At 30.9% G+C, this 18043-nt stretch overlaps 2 protein-coding genes across 5 annotated transcripts; one reads left to right on the forward strand and one right to left on the reverse strand.

The window, feature by feature from the left end:
• The first annotated feature begins 1302 nt into the window (after positions 1 to 1302).
• On the forward strand, positions 1303 to 5516 carry LOC117791549 (calcitonin gene-related peptide type 1 receptor). Of its 2 annotated transcripts, XM_034631345.1 has the most exons (9): positions 1303 to 1431; positions 1501 to 1867; positions 2700 to 2790; positions 2847 to 2938; positions 3002 to 3128; positions 3444 to 3545; positions 4422 to 4540; positions 4929 to 5002; positions 5076 to 5516. In XM_034631345.1, the coding sequence occupies exons 1-9, from the start codon at positions 1329 to 1331 to the stop codon at positions 5453 to 5455; spliced, it is 1455 nt and encodes a 484-aa protein (XP_034487236.1). In that variant the 5' UTR covers positions 1303 to 1328; the 3' UTR covers positions 5456 to 5516. The 2 variants fall into 2 exon arrangements, with proteins under 2 accessions (XP_034487236.1, XP_034487228.1); XM_034631337.1 differs by having other exon boundaries at positions 1309 to 1867.
• Positions 5517 to 13104: 7588 nt separating this feature from the next.
• On the reverse strand, positions 13105 to 17837 carry LOC117790776 (ELAV-like protein 1). Of its 3 annotated transcripts, none has more exons than XM_034630344.1 (5): positions 16873 to 17837; positions 16229 to 16273; positions 15904 to 16161; positions 15591 to 15834; positions 13105 to 13694 (listed from the first exon to the last, which is right to left on the reverse strand). In XM_034630344.1, the coding sequence occupies exons 1-5, from the start codon at positions 17063 to 17065 to the stop codon at positions 13370 to 13372; spliced, it is 1065 nt and encodes a 354-aa protein (XP_034486235.1). In that variant the 5' UTR covers positions 17066 to 17837; the 3' UTR covers positions 13105 to 13369. The 3 variants fall into 3 exon arrangements, with proteins under 3 accessions (XP_034486235.1, XP_034486227.1, XP_034486242.1); XM_034630336.1 differs by having other exon boundaries at positions 16864 to 17837; XM_034630351.1 differs by lacking the exon at positions 13105 to 13694 and adding an exon at positions 15046 to 15134 and having other exon boundaries at positions 16864 to 17837.
• Between the last annotated feature and the right edge of the window lie 206 nt (positions 17838 to 18043).

The following is an 18043-nucleotide window of genomic DNA, read 5'->3' on the forward strand; positions in this document are numbered from 1 at the left end:
TTGTGATAAGCTTCTGCTGCAAGTAAACAGCAATAAATGTGATCATTGAGGACAATTTAATTGAAAGAGAGAGAAAATAAATTAATTAAATCATTAAACAAAACTTTAGCAAAAAACCAAAACATTTTTATAAATCTACAGAATTTATTTTCCATATGTGGCATATGCCATTTTTATACCCTTTTGCCTTTAGTTTTTTTAGAACTTTTCTATTATTACTATCACACTATCTGACAGAGCGTAAATAATAAATTAAGCATACGTCACGTTGTCCGCTACTTGCAACTTGTATTTTTTTTTTTTTGGAACTGGTCTGAAATGCATTAACCAAATTGTCACAGACACAAATTGTCGAAGTATGTGTGTGTGTGAGAGAGAGGGATTTCTAGTGTTAAAACTCAATCAAGCGAAATGAGTTTTGATTAAAAATATAACGAAGTTAGACAAGAAACTTGTGTGGGAGTGTGTTGGAGTGTAATATATATGCTTCGATCGATGCAATGAAAGAAGCGCATTTTATTTAAGCCTTGCAAAGTTGCAAACTTTAAATTTAATTACAAGTGGAATACCCAACGGCAAACTCTGAAATGAATGCTCATTAATTAGACAATAAACTGATTTATTGGAATCTGTTGGCATCCCTGTTGACAGTGCTCTGCTTTGTCCTGTATGTAGATGAAGGACTCTGTCACTTACATGTCCTCAGGCCATCACATTGTCAACTTGTGCAATTTGTTGCCATAGGCATCAACAGCACACAAACATATTTACACACCTGTGGGCTGCGTGTGTGTGTGTGTGTGGTTGATGTTAACGCTTCACAACAGTTTGTAAATTAATTTCACTGCAACACTGAATAAACTGACAACCACTGCAGTCAATATTTATTGCGATTATAATTAAAATGCAACAATTTCTCTGAATAAATTCAACTAGCTCAATAGAAAACTTAATATTAATTCTTTAGTCAAAATAATCAATTTGGTTAAGATAAACCTACTTAAGATTAACTTTCTTTTGTCTTTTGAAATGTGGAATGTTTATTAAATAATAGATATTGAAATATATAATGAATTTGTGCCTCAGCGGACATTTGACAAAGGTTCATTACCTAACTCAAATACTTATTTAACAACAAAATCAAATACTTTTAAGGGAATATAAAAAACAAACAGACATTAAAGCGCGAGTTTATTTTTATACACGTATGTGGGAATAAATCAATTTTCATACACAACACACACCTACAGTTTTAGTACATTTCCCTTTCACCTTTTACAGCACTGGCAACAATAACAGGAACTCTCTAAGCATTAGCATCATAGGAGATGTCACCAGACCCGCAGGATAATCTACGCACATTCCTAAAGCATTTGTATGCCGAGTGCGTCTATCGCTATCAGAATGTCACGTCAAAGGACCAGGCAACAGGTCAGCCAATCAAACCGCCCCTCTTCACTTTACCAATAGATAGATTCTCCATCTACATATTCCATATAGAGACTGGCGATGAGGAGCTGCTATTGGAGGACTATACCAAACAATTCTTAGAGCAGGCCGTACTCAATGAGGGCAACATTGATATGCAGGATGTTGATGAGCAATCGGCCAGTGACAATGAGCTTTATGCGACGGTTCTAACCGCAACAATGGCAACAAATCAGCATTCCATCCCATACAGTGGCAGCAACAACAACAACAACAACAACAATGTGAACAACAACAATAGCGAAACCGAACGCCTCTTTTGTCCCGTGAATTTTGATGGATATCTGTGCTGGCCACGCACACCAGCTGGCACCGTATTAAGTCAATATTGCCCCGACTTTGTTGAGGGTTTCAATGCCAAGTTTTTTGCCCATAAAACGTGAGTTCAATATCAAATCCTTGCAACGAATATACTTTTCAATATTACTATAAACACAAAACTAAAAAAAATCCAGGATTCCGGGATAAAATTAATACAATGCGGTGTCAGAATTCTTTTAAACCAAGTACAATATACTTAAATCAAGCACGATTTTTCTCAATATTATTTTTATTTTCGGGGTTCTGTAAGATCTGTTTTCAGTAAGATCAAATAATTTAGGCTTCTTTAACTTTTTTAAAGTTGAGTTTTTAATTTCGTTATCGCAACTTAATAATAATATCCTAAATTCAAACCTAAAAAAAAAAACGTGCTAAAATCAAGAATATTAAGCTTGAATTTTAGAATGCATTTTTTTTCTGTGTAGATTAATTAACCTTGTAACAAATTGCAAATTTTCCTAGCTGCTCTGAAAATTGGTATTACTAATTTTGTATTACTTAGTTTGCCATTTAATTTTAAATTTGTTTATATACACGTAATTCTTCAAGTTATAATGGGAAACTGACAAAATTGTAAAGACAAACTCAACTGCAAAATGATAAATGAAATAATTTTTTCGTTGAAATCACTTCTGCCGTGAATTGTGTCCTTCAACTTGAAGTTCTCGTACCACTTTCCTATAATCCAAGCAACTTAGAAAACTGCTTGACAGGTTTGTCAATAAGAAACTTATTCTATGCTCTCATTCGATCAACAAATTGTTCCCAAATGCCTATTTAATTACATATATTTTCATAGCTGCTTATGTCAATAATTCATTAATTGAATAGTTTAATAGTTTAATCCCAATGTAATCCAAGCTCATTTCCTCTCCCAAATTGATTTGTAGATGCTTGGAAAATGGCTCTTGGTATCGACATCCGGAAAGCAATCAAATCTGGTCGAACTACACCAACTGTGTGGACTACGAGGACCTGGATGTGAGTTGACATTAAAGATGTAAAATTTAGCTACTTATATTTGGATTCATTTTCAGTTTCGTCATTTTGTCAATGCGTTGTATGTGAAGGGATATGCATTATCTTTGCTGGCATTATTAATATCGATAATCATATTCTTGGGCTTTAAGTACGTACGAGTTTGGCAATTAGCTCCAGTTGTGTATGATGATGCTGATGCTTTATCCTACAGATCCTTACGCTGCACTCGCATCAGGATACATGTGCATCTATTTGCCTCTCTTGCTTTCACCTGCATCGCCTGGATATTGTGGTATCGTCTGGTTGTTGACCACTACGAGCGCATTGCTGAAAGTCCAGTAAGTTAAAGAAAAAAAGTCCAGTAAGTTGTAAAACAAGCAATGAAAATAAACCCACTATTAGATTGCTGCAAATAGATTTTAATTTAAAAAAACAGCAACGGGAATAAAATTTAATATAATAAAATAAGAAAAACTAAATTAAGAACAATCATATTCAAATATAAACGATTAAATACCATAATACATTTATAATATCTAACTATTATCTTTTGACTAGTGCATGTTTCTGTAAACATTCTGTTGTAGCTTTAAGAATTTCAAGAGTTATTTAGGTCAATAAACAACAAAAGTTTTATCTGCCTTCATTTGCAGCCCTGGTGCATTGGTCTCCACTTGGTCGTACACTATTTTATGCTGGTCAACTATTTTTGGATGTTTTGCGAGGGTTTGCATCTACACTTGGTTCTGGTTGTGGTACGTATATACAGTTTTTCATATATATGAATGACTTTCCTTCCTTTTCCTTCATTCACATGCAAATCGCTGTAATTTCTGTGCAAGTGTGAATACTTCATACAAACAACTGCTGTGAATATCTAATAAGATTTACTTGCAACGAGGTTGCAGCTGCAGCTGCCTCGTCTTGTTTCAATTTATGTGAAAGCATCGCTTCAAATTTGGCAACTATGTTTCCTTTTTATCTATGCAAAGAGTATTATAATTATGTCACGAAATGTGTAACGCCCAAAAGCAGGTCTGATAGACTTTAAAAAGTATACTCCATTATAGTAATGACCATGTTATTATTTTTAATTATGGAAAATGCAGTTAGTTTTCATTTTAAATTTATGACAATTTTTTTGTTGACTGCTTTTAGTAGACGTAAATTAATAAATAAAAATAAATATATTTATGTTCGTCTGTCTATTTTACTGTCCATTGATTTTAAAGCTACTTTGTAAATGGTAAAAAAAGTTTCTACAATATTGAATATTTTATTCTTAAAATCTTTTTTAAGCAAAACTCTTTATTTGAACTGTTTTTATCAGTGTAGAATTTTTGAATGAATAGCATTTTCGCTTTTTAAAATATTTTAGCTAAGTGAAATAAAACTTTGTATTTTTTTAAGCTGATTTTTTAATTTTTATTAATTAAACATTTTTTTGTTAATCTGCAAGGGTATCAACTCTTCGGCGAACCGGAGATACCTATATTCTTGTTCTTCTTCTTCTCTTGCCAAATTAAAATTTCAAATGCCAAATGCTATCTGTCCATCATTTTCCTTATCTTCCTATGTGTTTATATGTGCGCATGTGTGTTCTCTTTCTTTTTGTGATTTTCTTATTGCAGGTCTTTGTTAAGGATACGATTGTGATGCGCTGGTTCAAGCTACTCAGTTGGGTGTCGCCCCTACTCTTTGTAATACCCTATGGCATAGCTCGACACTTCAGTGCCAACGATAATCAGCAGTGAGTATTTATAAATAATTGGCTCACTATCTTATTTATTATAGCAACAGAAAATCTTGAAAATCTTTCAGATATTATAGATATTAAGTAGCATGACTTCATATCAGAAATTATCTTAGCAGTTTAATTTTGCCTCCACGAAAATTCAGATATAATATTTGATTGTCTTTATTGAATTTTATACCTATTATTATTTGTTTTAGTTTAAATTTGTCTTCACCTATAAATTTATATTTAAAGTACATTTTAATTTATCTCAGGCAAAAGAAAAAATTAATTTGATATACTCGAATTATAAAAGATCTCATATATGTAGCCAGTGAAGACTCCAGACTGTAGAAAGATCTATTCTATTGTCTACTAATAAAACCCTTCTTTATATTTACAGCTGCTGGATCAATGACAGCTTCTATCTATGGATCTTCTCGGTGCCCATCACACTCTCACTCTTAGCCAGTTTCAGTAAGTTTCTTCGATCTCTTTCAGAAGATATCACAAATATGGATTTGACTACAAATTCGCTTTTTCTTTGCAGTCTTTCTTATCAATGTGCTGAGGGTAATTGTACGCAAGTTGCATCCACAATCGGCACAACCGGCACCATTGGCCATACGTAAGGCAGTGCGTGCCACAATTATATTGGTGCCACTTTTTGGATTGCAACACTTTCTGTTGCCCTATAGACCCGATGCTGGCACCCAATTGGATCGTTTCTATCAGTTACTCTCGGTTGTGCTCGTCAGTCTACAGGGATTTGTTGTTTCATTTCTGTTCTGTTTTGTCAACCATGATGTTACCTTTGCCGTACGCACTCTGTTGAACAAGTTAATGCCCAGTTTGGTGTCACCACCGCCTGCCGGGAGTAATACTGGACAATTGGCCACAACCACGCCCAGTCGCGAGCTGGGTGTCTAAGCAAAGACGCAACAAGATACAAGCAATCGATATGACCCAGTTACGCTTCTGAATTCCATTTATAATCGGCTAAAAAAAAAAAATGTGAAATCAACTAAAAAATTTTACATTTGTATGCAACTCTGTAACAATAACAGTAAAGGAATGTGTAAGAATGCAGTGAGGTACAATTAAGGAAACCTTCAAAGGAACTTTGTTCCAAGTAGAGAATACCATGAAAATCCAATTATAAGCAAATTAGCATCCCAATAATGAGATTTGCAGAGAAATTTTTAAGGATCCACGAAGATCATCAAAGAAAACAGTAAAAAAACACTTTGGGAAATTGAGCATCCTATAAATAATGCATTTAAACACCCGTAAAAAAAATGCAGTACAAAAAAAAAAAAAAAAAAAAGGACAACACTAATAAGTACACTAAAGTTATCTTAAACCCACAAGAAGATACAGAAAAGAACTCAGTATGAATCTTAAGTCTAACATCCTGTATGGAAATTTATATAGAACCTTATAAGTAACCCAGTAAATTACATTGTAAGAATTCCAGTAATGAATCTATTCAATATCCCAATGAAACCATATTAGGAACTATGAAAAAGGTCCAATAAGCAACTCATTAACAAATGCAGTACAAAGAATAGAAGAGAATAATAAAAACAATGAGAAATACGGAAAAAAAATCCTGTCAGAAATGCAGTTGGAAACAGAGTAAAGAATGGAATTAAGAATCATATAAGCAAAACAGAAAAAAGGTCCCACTAATTAAAATATACATATGAATATATTTATGGCCAATATAAGAAGGTATTTCATATGTAAGATGGCATATCAAATTTCAAGAAAAAAAACCAAAGATTGTTATTCTTTTATCAATGTTTACAATATTGTTCGTAATGCAATTACCAGCTGAAATTTGTAAACGTGGCTATTCCAATTGATTTTCTAGTCTTATTATAGGTATAATCGTATTTTTTTGTAGTGTATAGTTGGTTGTCTAAAGAAAAATTTCTTTTATCAAGGCACAGGAGAGTTATAAATATTCAGGTGGAAATTTCGTCCCGAGCTTTAACCGCATACGTACTTCATGTACCTAAATGACAAATGTTTGTGCCAACATTGTAATAAAAATATATTCATATACATTTTAAGTACATATATGAGTGTAAAATATATATACATATGTATAATATATATTAGAGTGGATCAAATATAAAAATGGGAAGCTCGATTTTGATTTTAGCCCCATAATTTCTTAGGCAAATCTTCTTAGAATTCGTCTTAGATTACGAAATTGAAAACCTCTTGGTCGAGAACAAATTGACCAACTCTAATATACTATATATATCGAACATGTTCTGAATTCCAGTTTGTTTCCAGAAATTTGTGAATCAGTTGAAATATGACCAGAAGAGTATTCCATGAAAATATTTGTGTATTGCATATAAATTGAGAATTTGAAACATGATTCCAAATATATCTTGATAGTATTATATTTACCCGATCAACATAAATATACTTACACATATATGTAACTATTTAAAAAGAATAAAGCATGTTATCTTTCAAAATGTGTACAAACTTTTGAATTTTTTAACTTTTTCCATCAGAAGTGACAGAGAAAGATAGAGGGAAAGAGGGAGTGCATTTGAATAGATATAGAGGAAATATACTTCATCTTAATCCCAGCCAATGATCTAAAAAAATAAAACAATTATGTGTATATATTTTTTTAATTTCATTTTATTTCACGTTGTTTTTTTTTTTTTTTGGTTTTGTGTTTGATTTTTTTATTTAATTATTCTGTTATTTTTATACCATTGCTTGCCGGCTTTTTTGTATTTGTTTTTGGTTTTTTATTATTTATGAAAGAGCAAAAGAGTGTAGAACAAAACTAATACAAATACAAATACAATGATAATTGTATAATTATAAATTTAATTATAATTAATAATAATACATACATTCATATCAATTATAAGTATGTACGAGTATAGTTTAAATTCTTGTAATAAGTTATAATATAATATAATATATGCATATAAATGTGTAAATCTTGTAGTTAATCTACTATGATCTTCTCTTAATGCGATCTCATATCCTCTTTCCAAATCGATTCTCGGATTTTTTTACTCTCAAAAATTCTGCTATTTTTTTTTTAGTTTATTTCAGTTTAGTTTTTGTTTTATTTTGTGCTTGCCCCAAAATGTTGTTAACCCATTTCAATATAGAGCTATATATTTGTACAATTATGCATATTCTTATAATTCATAGATAGATGTACGTATGAACAGTTAAGTTAATACCTTAAATACTCGTTACGAGGTTTTCGAATAACCATAGATTCATTTAGCTGCTTTTTTTTAGATACTTTTTGAGGGAGGGAAACTGTTGATGTTGTTGCTGTATTGGGGATTTTACAAAAGCAGAAACACAATTAAAGAACCACTTCCAATAGATACATGAATATGAATCATACAATACAATTTCAATGCTAAGTACAATACAATACAATACAATATAATATAATTGAATATAATTTATTATAAATATGTTGAAAGTTTTTCTAATTTGTTTTTTTCTTGTTAAGTTTTGTTAAGTTGGTTAAGATGTGGTTAAACTAAGTAATGCAATATAAATATTGAAGTACAAATGCTGCATAAAAAGTATAATATATATTTTGTTTTTCATAGACAATCATAAGTAGCGTACATAATTAAATAGACAGTCAACGTTTTGGAGTGTATCTATGTACTTGTATCTGTACCTGTAGCTGTATCTGTATTTGTTTGTGTATCTGTGTGTGTGTGTGTGTGTGTGTTTATTCAGGATTTGTTACTTGTTACTCGTCTATTAGCAATTACTTAATGTTAAAATAAATTTTATTTTTTAATTTTTGGGCGCGTTCCGTTGACAAAAGCGGCTAAGTATATTTCGTGTATTACTTTCTCTCATTCTTCACGAAGCTTTCGTCCAAGTCATTGCTCGTTCATCTTTGTAATTTGATGATATCTGGTCTTGTTTTTTACTCAATGCTAAGTACTTATATTTAAAATGTTATGCTTTAATCACTGCTTAATGTCGAGCCAGCGACTAGCGCCTGCCTACGCGATTCTCAAGGAAAGCACTTTGTCGCCTCGGCTCAGTAAGCATACATTTAGGCTGTATTTAACATACGGATACACTCATTCATTCAAATTTAAGTGAGTATACTTGTATACCGTGTAATCGCCCATCATTGGCATCATTTTGGCTTGCTCTCGACTCGTATTAGATTAAGGTATTATTATTAACTAAATATCGTTATCGATATCGATATCGATTGCATAACTGCTGAAAACTGCTGTTTAAATCCTTGATTGCAAGTGTTTGTCTGTGTCTGTGTGTGTGTGTATCATTATATTTATGTATATGTATGAGTATGTGTGGTTGTGTGTGTGTGTTTGTGTGTTAATGTTGTACATTGTAAAAATGTTGGAAGTTTTTCTTATTTTACGCTGTACGATGATCTACTTTTTGTCCGGCCAAATGGGTAACCATATATTTCTCTATAACTATTTATGTATATGTATATGTATATATACGAGTAAATATACACACACATGCACACCTATATTCATATGTATATCCAAATGTATGTAGTTAATTTTTTCTGAAATAATTTTAAATGCATTTCATGCTTAGTTTATGATTTTCATTGTTATTTCGTTCACACGTTTTCAGTTGGGTTCAGTTTTTACCTTCTTCGGTATTTTTCTCTTCAGCTACCTTCATATTTCTCCATCTTCTTTTTCTATCTCTGTCGTTATCGTTTTTCTATAGAATTCTTCTCTATCTTTTATCTGAATTGTGCAGTGTGTTCATGCACGTACTTTCGTACTATTTATCAGTGAATCATGATTCGTCCTCTTTTTCTTTTATTTATTATCTTCCTTCACTCTCTGATCATCTAGCTTCTTCTTTTATGTACTAACATTCTTTAGCTATATTATTAGGTAATTATATAGCATACACTTTATACATGCACGCATTGAGTTCTGTGACCGAGTCGCTGAATTACGATTTTGTACAATAGCAGCACCTCTCTTAGGCAAAGAATTCTCTAGAAATAATTATCTTCCCCTTAGGAGAATACTATAATATGTTCATGCTTTGTTTCTTTTTGAGTAAGCTTTTAAAGTCTGACGGGAAAATACTAAATGCTAAAAAAAACTTCAGATTGAGGATTTGTTATCTTCACTGGTAGTTTTTAATATATATCACTGCGAACGGCAGTCCGCGTTAGTGACGAAAGCAGCACAAAGGGTGCGTTCAAGAAAGCTCGCTACTGTTACGCATCCTTTTGCTTTCATAAAAGCTTCAAATTTCTAATCAATAAGATTTTACCAATGACTTAATTGGTAAAAGTCCTTCGATTGTCACTCAATTTTCAAAAATCTATCAATAATGTCTGTATATTGGAACCAGCAACTGCAGTTACTAACAAGTTGTGTAATAGCTGCTTAAGAATCCTGAAACTCGTCTTTGTATAAAAAACTTTGGTATTTGGATGTAGAAATGCATATTGAAATGGTAAAATCGATTGAGTTTCTTGGTATCCTATTAGTTTCTTTGCATTTTTGTGCACAGCAACCTCAAGTCACATTTTAATATTGCTTTCTTGAATAATGACACACAACCCTGAGGTTTTGTGGGTTCCCAATGGTATTTTGGGACTCATCAGCACCTGGCTAATGTGATGGTTATTATTATTATAATATTATATGTGATTGATTTATGTAAATGTGATTAAAGTCCATTAAGTTCATTTTACATTTTTGTAGCTCAATCCACACATAATGAGTATGTATTTAAATAGAATTTCACTTTTCTGTATCTTTATGGAGTATGTATGGTAATTTATATAGAGTTCACTTGCAAGATGAACTGTCAAGCTAATGAGATAATAACGGCAAATGAACGATTCGATAGATGGCAAAACGATTCGTATTCAAATTCAAATTCAAATTTGTAGGTTCTGTAGTTAATGCAATCATTTTATATTCGTTTGCACGAGTACACACACATATTAAATAGTAAGTAGTTTTGTTATCGAATGTATCGACTGTCGAGTATTTAAGTGTATTTGCCCATCAATTGTATTCCGATTTTACGATCTTTTATGGGCACATTTGGCGAACGTTTTCGGGTATCAGTTTGTTTTTTTTTTAAATCTTATGGTATTTGTTGTCAGTTTCCGTGTTGATTTTTTTGGGTATATTTCCAATCTTTTGGTGTTTTTTAAATGAATTTCACATTTTTTACTCATTTTTTAAACGCTGCCTCATGCATTTAGTTAATATTTTTTTGACATGTATTGTATATATATAGATATATGTATATATACTTGTTATTTAATATATTCATAAATTTTACTATAAATCTTCGATTAAAAAATTTTACATCCTTCATATGTATATATATAAATATTTTATATATATTTCATATGCATATATATATATATATATATACATATATATATATATTTAAAATTTGGTGTTTTCAATTTACGCATGCAACTTCCCACAACATTTGCCTTGCTTGAGATTTAACTATCTTAAGAATTTTTCCTTTTCCCATTCTCTACCTTATAATCTTTTTTTCGTAGTGCCCACTTGCCATGTAGATGTGGCTATATTTTAAGCACTTATTTTTGAGAAAAAAAGAGTCTCGTTTTTAAAAATGTTTATTAGTTTGGTTTTTATTAAAAGTAAGTATTTTTTTTCGCTAATTCTACTGACACACACATTGATTGCTGTTTAGCGCTACGGAATATTGGGGCCCAAAAGAAGGAACATGGGGGTGAAATGGGGTGTATCTAATAGGCTCACTTCTTATTAGTATATATGTCTATATATATTTAGTATATTTATTTGGTATATTTTTTTGTTGCTGTTGTTGTTGGTACCTATCTTGTTAGTTAGTTAGTTATGCATTTGACTCGAAAACCAGTTTAAAACTTATCCCTTTACATTGTAGATCATATTGAAACTAAGCCGAACGTTTGCGAGTTCAATTGAATTATATTTAAAAAATGCGAGTGCTGTTGTTGTTCTTCTGCTTCTGCTTCTTTTAATTGTTGTAGCTAAGAATTTTTTTTATTTATGTATGTAGGCCAAGCAAATTTTGAGCTGCATTCTGACTTTGCGCAGTTGTGTAGTGCAGGCACTGTTGCCACATTTCAGTTACCCATTTGTAGCTGTATTTCAACAAAAATAAATTAAAAATATTGTTATTGCTGGCACAGCAAGTCGTTGCGACGTTGCCAGTTTTCATTGTGCGTTTGACAAATTTCACACAATCAATGCGCTGTTGTCAATTTGGTTGTGCACCTGACAGGCAACGTTGCCAATTTTCACTTGCTTTTTCAAGTTTATTTGCTTCTTCTGTTATTCTGATTGTGTGTGTTGCAAAAAAAGAAAACAAATTTAGTGTTTTTTTTTCTTGGTTTTGGGTTTGTTTTTTTCTCATTTCGCATAGTTTTTTTTTTTCAATAAGTCACACATTTATTTAATAATAAATATATATTTATATATTTATATACTTTTTCATATTTTTTTTTTTATATTTTCTCGTTTTTGTTTTTGTTGATGTTTTTGCATTTTGTGGTTTTTATTCATAAGTTATAATTATAAAAATGGAATAATAAGTAGGCATAATAATATAATGTAATATAATATAATAAGTTTTTCTTGGTTTCTTTACGTTTCCTTTTGCACATACAATATTGAATATACTTTGGTATTTTTTTGTTTTCTTCATTTAGTTTAAAGATAGACGACGACGAAAAATGAAAGTAAATGTTTACATATATATAATAATAATGGTTATAAGTATGTATGATGTATGATGTACGTATGATGAATGTATGTTTATTTTGTTGCGTTGAGTGAACGCGGCTTTTTGGGTTTGTTTGTTCAAATTAATGTGAATCGAATCTACATAATTGAATATAAGCATATTATAAACATTATTTAAAGTGAATGCAATTCATATAATTAATATATTTTGTAATTAAGTTTTGCATAACGAACACAAATACAATATAGAAATTGTAGTAGCACATTCGGCGATCCATTGCGGATGCACTTCTGGCTAATTTTAATAAATAGTATTTAATTATATAAGTATATTTTATTTTGGTATTTTTATTTTCTTGTTGTTCTTCTTGGTATTTACTTGCTTAGTTAAATGAATAAACATTAAATAATTTAGTTACGTAATATTAATATTCAATTTAATTTAATTTAAAAAAAATTAAGTTATTTTATAATAATATTTTTTTTGTATTTTCATTTAAGTATTTTTTAAATGTGGCTTTTCAATTATTCTTTTTTGTCTTTTGTTTAGTCAATTTATAGACATTCGTCTGTTGCTCTAACCATTTCGGGTGTTGTTCTTGTTGTTGCCTCTTTTAAGCTTTGTTTTTTAGTATTTTTTCAAGTGGTATTTTATTGTGTTTAGAAAATTGTAAATTAAGATTATGTAGTGCTGTTCCACGAGAAAAATATTAGAAAAGGAATATAAATTTTTGCTAAGATTGCATTGAGTCAATGAATCAATGAATCAATCAATCATAAATCAATATATTTATTAAGTATTTTTTCTTCTTCTTGTTTTTAGTATGCACACACACTCTCATCAATTATGTTATTAAGTAATTTTGACTACAACTCGCTGTCAAATGTCGAATGTACAAATGTGCTTCATAGTATTTTTCCTCATTATCATTTGCATTATATTTATCATTACTATATTATTTATATATTTGTGTTATTTCATTCTGTTCTTTTTCTTGTAAAGAGAGTTGTTTTTAGACCGAAAAATCAAAAACCTACTTTAAATTGTTTTGAATCTCAGAAACAGAAAAACTTGATCTTAAGTTGTTTTGGTTTTGTTAGTCTTAAAGCTAACCTGCAGCACCCGATTGCCCAGGGTATAGCCGTTGAGTGATTGTATGGCTACCACAGCCTCGTCATAGTTGGTCATGGTCACGAAGCCGAATCCCTTGCATTTGCTTGTCTGTAGATCCCGTATTACCTTCACCGATTGCACGGCCCCAAATGGACCGAATAGCTGCCATAGTACATTCTCCTCGGTCTCCGGTGCCAGATTATAAACGAATATACACCACCCAGATCCGGTCATTGCATTGCCCGGCAATATCGAATTGGCCAGTAGATCACCAGCCAGCGGTGAGTATCTGTTTTAATCAATTTATATTTGATATTGATGGAAAGAAAATTTAATAGAGATTAGTTTTCAGATAATATTGATATAGCTGTGGTTCGATTAAGTACATAAGGTTGTATTCATTGTTCAGTTTATGGTACATTTAACGGTGTCGGTCCCTCCTTGAATAAAAAAAACACTTAGGAAACTATGTGTATCGCTATACTGGGTATGTGTTTTCTTCAATTTAAATTTTATTTTTATTTCTTCGTGTATACCCTTGCAGTTGAAAATGAAAGGGTTTAAGAAAAAAAACCAATTTTTTCCTTTCATATGTATCAGATTTTTTTAAAAATTTGAATACCTACATTTCCTTAACCTGCAATTTATCTTTACTGTTATTTTATTTTTATAAACAATTAATATGTAAATATATTTTTTTTCTAATCCTTAGACGTAAAATTAATATAATTATAACTATATGTTTATCTTGATCTTAAGTCGTTTCTCAATATTTATATTGTATGTTTGTGATTTTTATTTTCTTCAACTTTATCTTTATCTGTTTAATTAATCGATATGCTTAGTGTATTTTTATCTCTGTCTTTCTCATAAAGTTTATATTTTATATCGGACTGCTATGAATGACTTTCATCTGATTCTGACTGCAAGGGTATTAAAGTTTTGGCAATTCCAAAGTAAGCTTTACTTTCTGATTTCTTTTTTGGTTCGTTATAACATGCTTCATAGGTTATGTTTCTATGTGTAGGCCACCATTACACTGTGCTGCAAATAATTTAGTTTCAGTTTTTTTTTGTGACGAAATAATGCCACTTTGTGGGAACCCAATTAATTATTTCGATTAAGGCACAAGCATGTAATTGTCGCTGAATTCGTTCAAAATGAAAACACAAACAATTGAAAAGATTTTGTAATTAAGTTTATATCAAGTAGGAAATCAAAGCATAGTTGGAAAGAGTTAATATGTATTTTAAAAGAATATGTTACACAGAGTGATTATATAGATAAAGATAAATTATAGGTTGTATCAATAGATAGAAATCATAAAAATCGATACATGCGCTGTAACAGAATCGAATCGAACGTTGGAACACAAAAAGCCGCAGTGTGAGTGCAAATTAGATATGGAGGAAAAAAATACAACAGACACTGGAAAAGAGCTCTTAAAAAATAGGTTAATTTTTTTACGAGTTACTTTGAAAACATTTGCGTATTTTATGTAAGTATCATAACAATTACACACAAACATTTCATCTAAACATTTAATAAAATCATTTAGTTTCCTATTGTTTCATTATATCAATTATTAAAACAATATTTGAAAACAGCAATCAATATATGTATATGTATGTCTGTGTGTGTTTTTTTGGGTGTGTGTGAGAAATGAATAAGTCGAAAAATTCACCTTTGCAAACCCTTGTTAATCGCTAACATGGGACTTTTTCCAATGCTATAAATGATGAGAAATTTGTTTTTTTTTTATAAAAAGAAAAAAGAAAAACGAAATATGCCACATAAGAGGTAGGAAATAGAAACAAAGTATTTTTATGTATATATGTTAAAAATCCATAATAATACAATCGAAAATAATCAACTTAAATATATAATTATTACAAATCATATTGTAACAAATTGATGTCAAAGTCTCAGATTTTTCTTGTCTTCCTTTCGTTGAAGTCAAAAAATGTTTCTTAAATAATGTTGGTTTTTTTATATTAGTTTTTTTTTTTAACTGTACAGACACCCCAACTTAAATGTCAAGGAGATAGTCAAAGTGATAGGGATAGGGAGAGAGAGACATATAAACATAAGCATATCGAATACAGTCGGGCGGATCATCTTACCCCCACTTAAAGCAACTGAAACGATATCACTTATCGATAGCTATCGATTAAATGTTACGCACCTGATACGTCCGGCCGATGGTAGAGCACCGGCTAAACGTCGAGTAGCCGCCGCGGCTTGAGGCGTCAAGTATGCGGTTAATGGTGGGGCGATCTGGGCCTTGGCGCTATTGCTTGGATTGTTGGCAAATTTGACTGTTATCGGTTCGGCGTAGCCCTTGGGAGTTTTACCATTTAGCTCTTGTATGGCACGTTCAGCTTCGTTGCGTTGATCGAAACGTATAAAACCGACACCCTTCGATAGACCTAAACAATCAAATTATTAATATTCGAATAATCCGTATACTAAATGTTTAAGTGATTCTTTGATATTACCAGAAATATTATCACAGAGTATACGAGATGTAATTATTTTGCCAAACGATGCAAACATCCCCTCCAAGTCTGGTTGTGATAAATTTTTCGGAAGACCCGATACATATAAATTAGCACCCTTTATAGATTCTGAACTTGGACGGGCGTATGATACTTTAATAACCTTATTCTGCAAACGCAAACCGTTCAGGGTGTTCACAGCCTTTTCAGCATCCTCGGCGCGCACATAGTTTACAAATCCATAGCCCAAACTCTGACCTAAGTTTTACATAAGATATCATCATAAGTATACATCGATAATTATTGTACTGTTATCGATACTTACCCTGCTGCAGAGCTGGATTGAGTGCGGTCAATGATGCTGGTAAGACTGTAAATTGAGCAAGTTTTTGTCATGTTAAAGAAGAGCTTTAATAGGTTTGTTCAGTTCAACATGCTATTATAGATATTGTGGTAAGCGTTTTAAGTGCAGCAAGATTATAGATATATTTGCTACACCTCTAAACTTTTTAAACATAAGACACAAATTTTAAATATGTGGCTAAAAAAAGTTCATAGATATTCTAAAGCAATGGATACGAATTTCAGATATTCAGGTGTGTTCCAGAAATGTAAAACAATGTAAATCATATGGGATTTTGGTTGGTTTTCGGTTGCTTTGTAGTTCTGGAACACCGCTGATTGTCTTTCAATTTTAAAGATAATCTACCAACTTAAAAAACATTCTTTAAAATGCTTTAACTTTTATATTTTGCAAAATATATAATTAATTTTAATAAACCTTAGTCAACTATTCAATGTGCAGACTTTTTAGATTTTTTTTTTGTATTAAGAATAAAATTATATATAAGATCTATATAATAAATATATGGCAATAATAAAATTACAGCTATTTCCAAAAAAAATGTATATTTATGAATGCGAGTAATAATAATTGTTAGAATGTTGGTTAATATTTACCCAAATTACCTGAGACTTTATCACGCACCAGTTTGCAACTCTCCAACTCACCAATGCTTGAGAAGAGCGAACGCATCTCCTCTTGCGTCATGGTTTGTGGCAGATAGTTGACTATCAAATTGGTACGCGACTCATCATTGCTGCCATCGACGGAGCCATTGGCGCTCCCACCATTCTTAACAATATCCATGGCGTTGGTCATGTTGTTCAGGCTTTCGTTACTGTTACTGTTACTATTGCCGTTACTGTTGCCGTTACTGTTACTATTACTTTTAGTGCTAATCTTGATGCTGTTAGCGTTGAACTGTAACTTAACAGTTACAGTCGAACAGTTGCTGGTAATGTTCAAAATGTGAATTTCAGTTTTTTGTTTGTTTTTTTTTTTTGGTTTTTGGCTTCTTTTTGCTTTTACACTCGGTTGTGTTGTGTGCTTAGTATTTAATCTCACTGCTTGTTTGGTTACGCTTAGAATATATGTTCTTATTTCTTGGTATTTCCTTTTATTTATTCATAAAGAGCTTTGACTGCGCTTTGCACAAGTCCCGTGAAGTTGTTTGCCGCAATGTTTTATTTTCTTAATATTCTTTTATTATTTTATTCTCTTTGAATCGTCGTCGTGACGTTTCTTTGGGTTTTTAGATCAACTACGATCGCAAAAAAAATAGTATTTTATTTAATCTTAAGTATCTCCTTTTGTTTTTTTTTTTTTAACCGTTCTTTGGCTTCGCTTAGAGTTTAAAATTTAATTTAAATTTGAAGTAATTTGTTTTTGTTTTTCTTTATGTTTTATTTTAGTTAGTTTTAGATAAAAGAGTAAATTTTGCTAATGTTTTTTTTTTTTTGGTTTTTCTTTTTTATTTTTTCAACTGTTTTGTGTTGATTTCGCTTTGCTTTGAGTATTCTCTCTCTTTCTTTTTTTATTTTCTTTTCTTTTATTTTTCGTTTATATATAAAATTGCAAAAATGCAAAAAGATAGCAATAATTTCTTTTTTTTTTTTTTTTTTGTTTTATATATATTATATTTTTTTTACTAATTTGCGCTGGTTTATAATCTGCTTTCGCTCGATTTTGGTTTTGGTTTCGTGAAATAATCCTTGGAACTTAGTTTTGTTTATGCAAATATGTATACATATAATATAGTATATGTATTTGTTATAGTTCTTGTTCTTGTATATATAC

This window comes from Drosophila innubila, chromosome X (genome assembly GCF_004354385.1).
Source record: "Drosophila innubila isolate TH190305 chromosome X, UK_Dinn_1.0, whole genome shotgun sequence".
In the NCBI taxonomy this organism is placed as follows: Eukaryota; Metazoa; Arthropoda; class Insecta; order Diptera; family Drosophilidae; genus Drosophila; species Drosophila innubila.

What these genes read in the sequence shown, in the direction of transcription:
- LOC117790776 (XM_034630336.1), bottom strand. Translation starts at nt 17,065, where the DNA reads ATGACCAACGCCATGGATATTGTTAAGAATGGTGGGAGCGCCAATGGC. An exon ending in CAATCCAGCTCTGCAGCAGG is followed by an intron (nt 16,162 to 16,228) that starts GTAAGTATCGAT and finishes TGTAAAACTTAG; the next exon opens with GTCAGAGTTTGGGCTATGGA. An exon ending in ACTCTGTGATAATATTTCTG is followed by an intron (nt 15,835 to 15,903) that starts GTAATATCAAAG and finishes TTGATTGTTTAG; the next exon opens with GTCTATCGAAGGGTGTCGGT.
- LOC117791549 (XM_034631337.1), top strand. Translation starts at nt 1,329, where the DNA reads ATGTCACCAGACCCGCAGGATAATCTACGCACATTCCTAAAGCATTTG. An exon ending in ATCATATTCTTGGGCTTTAA is followed by an intron (nt 2,939 to 3,001) that starts GTACGTACGAGT and finishes TTTATCCTACAG; the next exon opens with ATCCTTACGCTGCACTCGCA. An exon ending in TACACTTGGTTCTGGTTGTG is followed by an intron (nt 3,546 to 4,421) that starts GTACGTATATAC and finishes TTCTTATTGCAG; the next exon opens with GTCTTTGTTAAGGATACGAT.